Source organism: Cynara cardunculus (genome assembly GCF_001531365.2).
Source record: "Cynara cardunculus var. scolymus isolate 2C chromosome LG 17, CcrdV1, whole genome shotgun sequence".
In the NCBI taxonomy this organism is placed as follows: domain Eukaryota; kingdom Viridiplantae; phylum Streptophyta; class Magnoliopsida; order Asterales; family Asteraceae; genus Cynara; species Cynara cardunculus.
The window spans coordinates 36,295,787-36,303,728 of record NC_037544.1 but is presented as its reverse complement, the minus strand read 5'-3'; the positions used below and the strand labels follow the sequence as shown (position 1 = coordinate 36,303,728).

At 34.1% G+C, this 7,942-nt stretch overlaps 1 protein-coding gene across 1 annotated transcript; it reads right to left on the bottom strand.

Annotated features, from left to right (window-relative positions):
• Nucleotides 1-3,050: 3,050 nt before the first annotated feature.
• LOC112501176 (transcription repressor OFP8-like) lies at nucleotides 3,051-3,896 on the bottom strand. Its single transcript, XM_025104852.1, has one exon. It carries the CDS (start codon nucleotides 3,894-3,896, stop codon nucleotides 3,141-3,143), a length of 756 nt encoding a protein of 251 aa, XP_024960620.1. The 3' UTR covers nucleotides 3,051-3,140.
• Between the last annotated feature and the right edge of the window lie 4,046 nt (nucleotides 3,897-7,942).

The window sequence follows — 7,942 nt, the reverse complement described above, 5'->3', positions numbered from 1 at the left end:
GGCCGGTCCTATAACCGGTTACATAACCGGTTCCGGTCTTAACCGCTCTCGGTCCTAGAAAACGTTAAAATCCATAACCGGTTCATAACCGGCGGTCCACAACCGGTCCATACCGGTCCCGGGCCGATTATGGTCCCTCTCCGATCCCGGTTCCGGTCCTCCAACGGTTACGGGCCGGGCCCATTTGGCCATATCTATTACCGGGTAAGATTTTCAGCCTTTGCTATGTGCATCAAGTGAGGAAAGTTACCCGATCCATACTTACCGGGTAAGTATTTGGTAAACGACCCCTAAGATTGCGTTTGTTTTTTTTAAGAGGTGTCGAGGTCTTATTTAACTTCTATTAATAAGAAGTGATGCTGAAGTCTGAAATATGAATCAATAAGACTGTTTGTTTTTTATAAATTGGCAAACGTCTGAAATTTGAAATTTTAATTAATGGTTCGTTTTTGTAAAATCAGGTGCAAACATTTTGCAAAATTCTCTTGATTTTTCATAAAATTTCTATTGTCAAAATTCATCTCAATAATTGCTTAGCAAATGGAACATAGTAGAAACTTTTAGATAACTTTCAGACTTTCGATGCTATCGGAAATGCCGCCGGTGAGTTTGTTTGCAGAAAGATCGATACTTTTGACAGAGGATAAATCGCTGATAAAAGTTCTTGTTTTACATTAATCTTCTAAGCTAACTTATACGTATAGATATTATATATGTATATATATATATATATATACACACACACACACACAGAGAAGGTGGGGCGTGCATTTTACATGGATGGTGAAAGGACGGTGGCGTCCCATTTGGATAAAGAAGCGATAGCCAAAGAGAATCAAAGAAAATGATAAATAACACGAATTAAAATATTAGTTTATCTCTTATTTATTCAGACCCTATTAAGTGATAAAATGCTCTGAAAATAATAATAAAAAACAAACAGTTTGAATTACAAAACATCTGACCACATCAGACATAAGTGGTAATTAAGAGTTGAAAATGGAAAAACAAACAAAACGTAATTTAATATGAATTATATTAATATAATGAAAAATAACTGTATTTTCTATATATTTTCTTTGGTTCGGTTGTTACTGCAGGACGAATGAATCTAATCAGATTCGACCAATGTTCATGGGTTGCCAATAAATATCACAACGAGATCACGAAACCCATGTAAAATATAAATTTTTATATGGTTCAGACAAACTTTTCAGTATTTTTATCTGAAAAATATGAAATCAGATTACAGTATTCCTTTATCTCGAACTTCGTGAAGAACTCCATTCTATCTCATTCCTCAAAGGTGTCCACATCTAGAACAGTAGAGTTGTACCGAAATTCCATTTTCCGGACATATGATAAAATAGTCCATTTCTATTGACCTCTTTCTTCTTTCTATAATACAACCGATCAGTGTTTATTTTCGCAGGGTAGAATAGTTGATGAAAATGGCAGGTCGAACTTATTACTGTATTATGTACTATCGAGTAAGACAAATTTTGATAATGGTTTTATATGTTATTATTGTTGTTTGTTTAAACTTTTTGGGTAAATTGCATGAAAAAGTAACGTATTTTAACTTGATTTCTATTTTGGGTAACATACTTTCAAAACTTACATTTTGGTATCTAAGATGTAAAGTTTTAAACATTCAAGTACCCGAGTAACCAGTTGAAGACTAATTTCAGATTAAAAAAATTTATGTCACCAACCACGTCAGCAAATAATACTGAATTGGATATCACATCACTCGCCACTTCAGCATGATAACCGGTTAATGTTTCAACAGGTTACACTTCAGCATGGAAGTTTTGAAAGTACGTTACCCAAAATAAAAATCAAGTTAAAATACGTTATTTTTTCGTGCAATTTGTTCTAACTTTTTTTGTTATCAAAATTTATTTTTGATAATGATTATATATTAATTTAATATTTAGAATTAAAACAAAAAGGATTATAAAAAACAAATGACAATAATAAATATATATATAAAATCATTATTAAAATTTATTTTACTCGATAATACGTCGTACAACGATTTGATTTTCAGATAAAAACGTTAAAATTTAACTGAATCATATAAAAGAAATATTTTACATGGGTTTCATGAGCTACTGCCCGCTCGGTTTCGAGATGTTCCCGAGAAGAAAGAGCTCGCGAGAAAGCTCGTYAGTGGAAATTGTAAAAAGTCTTGATTCCGAGGAAGGTGTAGGCGGGGTCGACCACAATTTCCCAAGTAAGAGATAGAATCTCGCTAATTGGAACGAAAACGAGGGCTTCGATCCATTGTGATTTGGTTCCTTGGCAGGCGCAGATCATTTGTACAGACAGACTTTTTGGGTGCTAGGATCCAAAGTCGATTCTGATATTCATTGGCGTATGATCGTTTGCACAGACAACTGATCGGTATGGTATTCAACTCAGATCATCAACTAAAATCATTGTTAAAGTAACATTCATAGTGTTTTCGCTGTGAAGATTCAGATTCTTTTTACGTTTGAAAATTCATAGCAAAACTCTGTGAAAGTAACCTTCACAGTGTTTTTACTATGAAGATTCAGATTCTTTTTACCTTCACAACATTTTGTTGTGAAGTTTCAAGTGTAAAAATGTGGTTTCATGTGTCTCACGAAAACATACTGGTCTTACGTGAACCCAACCCTTATGAATTGACTTGAAAACGTAGCTAAAAAGTTAATCAGTACGGGGTGATTCACTTTTAGTCGATTTTTTCCTTATTATTTTAGTAAAAATTAAATATTTAACACAAAAACAGAAAGATAACATATACAGATAAATTTCTAAAAAAATCCACGAACAGGGTTTTTACCAGTCTCATTTAAAACCCGAGTTTTTTTAACCGTCATACCCGAAATAAAACAAAACAACACGTTCCATAATCACGATCGATAGAATGTCGGTGCTTGTTTTGTGCAAAGCCATTTGAAGAGAAACGGTTAGTAAACTATCTTAATTAAAAAAAAAGATAATAAACACTGTTCTGATACCACTTGTTAGTCCCAAACAGATCTACAACAGTTGTATACACGATAATATCTTTCATATTTTCATAAACACCGATAATCAATTTACAACTTACAACCGAAACAACTAACACAAAATCATTCAAAAAAAAATCATTCTTTTTTCCCCAAATCTGAAATCAAAGTCTCCCAAATCTCTGCAAAAACTTCAAAAATCACCTTGTGATGTTCTTCAGAATTCAATGACAGAAAGCATTCCACCAAATTTTCAAGTTCTTCAACCCCAAAAATCCCCTTTTCCACAATCATATCCACCATTGATGACCTGAAATCTTCATGTGGATCCTTCGATTCTTTCGCCACCGCGAAACCATCCATCGCCACCACCTCCGTATCTCTACACCCACCACCACCGCCGGCTGCGGCGGCGATTCTTCTGGTTCTATTTTTTCGAATGGATTCAAATGAATCAGAAGAAACCGATCGCCGGGAAAACAAAGTGGTTTTACCGTCGCTTTGATTATCTTCATCGCTACTCCACCAATTGTAGTAATAATTGTCTGTAATCGATGAGAAACTCGGATTGTTTCTTCTTTTCCGGTAATGGGGTTTCTTTTTCCGGTCTCTTTTGGTGGGTTTTTCGTGAAACGGAGGGGAAATGGATTGTGGTCTCCGGCGATCTGTGTATGCCGGAAAAGGGGTGGTTCCTAGCCGGTTAAGATGGAGTTTGGGTTGAGAAGATGATGGTGGTTGAGGTTTTGGTGAGAAAAGGTCGATGAGACGGCGGTGATGGGGGTTTTTGAGGAAGAACAAGTGGTGGTCGGAGACGTCGGAGTTGTTTTTCGGCCGGCAGGAATTTAAGGTCGATTGGAGGAGCTTCGAGATCTGTAATTTGAAGCGATTCTCCATTTTTTTGCAGAGAGAATTTGGTGAAGATGGAGAAGGTGTGTATGCAGAGAAAATAGTTTAAATGCTTATTAATTTCTATTTTTTTGAAAATAAATTATAATTATGGGATTTATTTGTAATTATTTATCATTTTTTTAATAATTTAAATTATTTTAAATTAGAGAAGGTTTCGTATAGAATTATTTTCATAAAATGATGGTGTTCTCGTTTGAAACCCGCCTTTCAAACTGAACTTATTAAAATTTTAGCTGATAAAATAGCTGTTAGTGGAAAAGCTAGCTGTTAGAAAGGGTGCATATGAGTTTGGTTGAGTTTAGGTGTTCAAAAAAACCATTCGATAGCTCAAACCGGTTGAACCAAATTAAACTAGACCGTTTTTGGCGGATTGAGCCGTCTGGCGGTCTGATCTGGTTTGAAAATTAGCCAAACCGCTCGATCTGATCTAGTCTGCAGTTTGAATTTTTTTAACGGTTTTGGATCAAACCAACTGCAAAATATGCATATGTTTTAATTATATCTAGATTTCATCTTTTAGAAATTCCATTTTGTGTATAGATTTATGTTTTTTTTTTTTACTTTAAAGCTCATAAGAGACCTAAACTGCCTAAACCGGTCAGATCAGACTGTCCTTTTATGATCCGGTTTGACCAGTTTGGTCAATTGCCACTAAACCGCTCGGTTTAGAAAATTTCTAAACCGCCATTACGGTTTGGTTTGTAGTTTTGCGGATTAAACTGTCTAAACTGGATACCGAACACCCCCGAGTTCAGTTGAGTTGTTTGTGGCATATAAACAACTTAATCTAATTACACTAGATTGAAAAATATTTCAACCCAACTCAACGTGTAGTATATAAAACCCAATCCAGATCCGGGTTGACGATTTTACTGTAATAAAGTTCGTGGAAGAGAAGAAAAAAAATATATAACTGAAAACGGGTTGGTGGATAAGGTTTGATCAGGTTATTCGTGAGTTGGGTTTGACGGTTTGATCAGAGTTTTGGGTGAACGTAGCTGTTAATAAATAAACCAGTCATGTTTGATAAAAACTAATTGATAATATAAAGAGAAATAAAGGAATAATTTGAAATTTTAATCGAGGATTTATACGTTAAAAAATGAAAAATAAACTAAAAAATAAAGATAGTTTATGATCGTCAACCATATAAAAAACCAGATCTAAATATTATTTCATGTATCACAATTTTATACAATTAATCATTTGAGTCTAATTATTCAACTTCACAATTTAGCATTATAGTTTATAAAGTACTGTTATTTTATAATGTAGAAGTGTTTAGATCACTACAATTTTATAGATAATACTACAATATTTATGTATATACTACATTTGGTCCTAAAAAACACTAAATATCAATGAAAATMGTCCATGATGTCTCGTCAAATCGTCATTGATGTGTCAAATCGTTGCATCATAAATTGTCTTCACTAGAAGACGGGATAGAGGTCAAAATCACCCCCATGGGGCAATTTGGACAAAATGAGGGTGATTTCATATATATCAGATATAATATCTTATTTTTGTTCCTCAAATGGTATACATCTAGGACCCATCCGTACCTTATAGTCAAATAGCCCCGAAATAGTCACAACCGCCCTTGTGTTCATTTTGTGAAAAATCTCTGAAAAATTGTCATTTTATTAACGTACCATGTACAAAATGGTCATTTTGAGTAATTTCATTTTTTTAATTATTGGAATCTAAATTCATCTATTTGTTGTTTTATAATTTGGATATTTGATTCTAAATTATTGTGCATAAATAAACATCATATACCAAACCATTTTTGCACAATAATTTATAAAACATTATGCAAATTTATTATTTTTAGTAGATTCCTTTCTAAATTTAATTTTTATTGTTAACTGTGAGACAAACCAGATCATGTCATGTGTTTCAGATATTTATGGGATATTTATAAGGATGCTGATTTGTCTCGATCCTATGGGGAACCCGGCTCACCCGACCTAAACGGAGATGGAGATTCCCTGCTAAAACGAGTCACGGGATCCCTGGTAGACTCAAACCGGGGACAAGGCCGGGGCCAAGGGTTGTTACTGAAACCGGGGTTGGAGCCAGGGTCAAGAATCCCCGGTAGACTCAAATTAACGGATATTCTTAATGTGGTTTGACTGGGGTTTGACAAGGGTTTAACCGGGGACAGGATGTTAATCCTCGTACCCGTCGGGGACCAGGGCCGGGGGCGGGAGCTGTTACTAAAAACCGGGGCTAGGGCCGAGGATTACAAAACGCGCCCCATCCCCGCCCCGTTGCCATGCGTATATTCATCATACATGCTACAAAAGTTAACGTTCATTTTTAATGATGAATGTGGACAATTGTCATACTCTCGTTTATCATTCGCTTCACAATGGAAGTTAAAATTTTAAGGGTGCGTTTGGTGTCCAGACAGGATAAAACAGTTGTCCAGTGTTCGGTAAGACAGGATTAGACAGGGCATGACTGATAAAATGACTAATTTACTTCTAATGATATGTTTATGTTTTTTCCCTGTATTTTGATTAATTTATGTAATTAATTAAATTATTACAAAATAAATATTTTTTTATATCAAATTACATCAATGAAAGTTTTCGTCAAGACAACTAAAACGATACTAAAATACGAAGTTTATGTAATTTCCAAATTTTATTTTACACATATTCTTTATCATTTTTTATTAAATAAATTATATAAATTAACCAAAATATAGAAACTGTGTAAAAATAATATTTTGAAGACAGTAAAATGAAAATTTTAAATATCATAAAATATAACAAATTAACGTGTACAAGACCCATAAACGGATTCACCGTCATATGACTGACCGACGATTACTAGCGATTCCGCCTTTATACAGACGAACCAAATATCAGTATCACACATGGAACCATGATTTATGTTTTGTTCTGTTCTGTTCTGTTTTATCTTATACAGTGTATCAAATACACCATAACGAATCGTTTACCAAATTTTATTTAGTGGATTATAATTTAAAATAAATAAAATTGATTTTATTTATTTAATTATTTTTTGAAAAAAAAAAAACATTTATTGAATTTGCTTTTTTGCTGTTTCCTTCAGAATTCTTTTGTCTATATTTGTAACCAATATGGAAAAAAGCATTTCTGAGCAACTTGTACGTTGTGCATTAAAACTTGTACATCCAGATAAAAAGTGATGGAATTTCTTATTATTTATTTATTTTTTAATTAAAAAATCTACTTGTGATGTTCATGGTTTATTTTAGTTATGGATAATTCTTGGTATTTTTCATGATTTTAAAATATTTAATTAAACACATGGTAATTAATTAATAAAATAAAAAATATAATTTTATTATAAAGTTATTATAATAATGTTAGAAATTATGTTATATGGGCGGATTCACATGGAATTCTTGAATCCGTTACTGATTGAGATAATGAACTGTGTTTTTTATGCCTGTATTTTATGTCTGTTTGTTTTATTATCTGTATTTTTGGAAGGTTTTTCAGAAATGGAACACTTACGTTGAAGTTATTCAACGAAGTGGGAGGTTTTTAATGGAAGGTTTTTATCAGAGGTCGTAACTATATGACCTTAAGGATGATGATTTGTGTCGACCTGGTGGGGAATCCGGCTCATCCAACTCGAACGGGGACGGGGATTCCCCGCTAAAACGGGTCTCGGAGCTGGGGCTGGGGATCCTCGGTAGACACAAACCGGGGTCGTGGCCGAGGGCTGTTACTCAAACTGGGGTTGGGGACGGGGCTGAGGATCCCCGGTTAGACTCAAACTAACAAATATTCTTCATGTGGTTTAACCGGGCCGGGATGTTAATCCCCATATCCACCGGGGACCAGGGTCGGGGGTTATTACTAGAACCCGAGGTCAGGGATTACAAAACCTGTCCCATCTCCGCTTCGTTGCTATGCCTATTTGGCCTATTTTTTTTAGAGGTTTTTTGTATTTAATCAGTTTTAACATTATAGAATTTTATAAAAGTTTGTATTAATCAGTTTCATTTTTGAATATAATGGAAG

Coding starts and splice junctions, on each gene's coding strand:
- LOC112501176 (XM_025104852.1), bottom strand. CDS start 3,896: ATGGAGAATCGCTTCAAATTACAGATCTCGAAGCTCCTCCAATCGACC.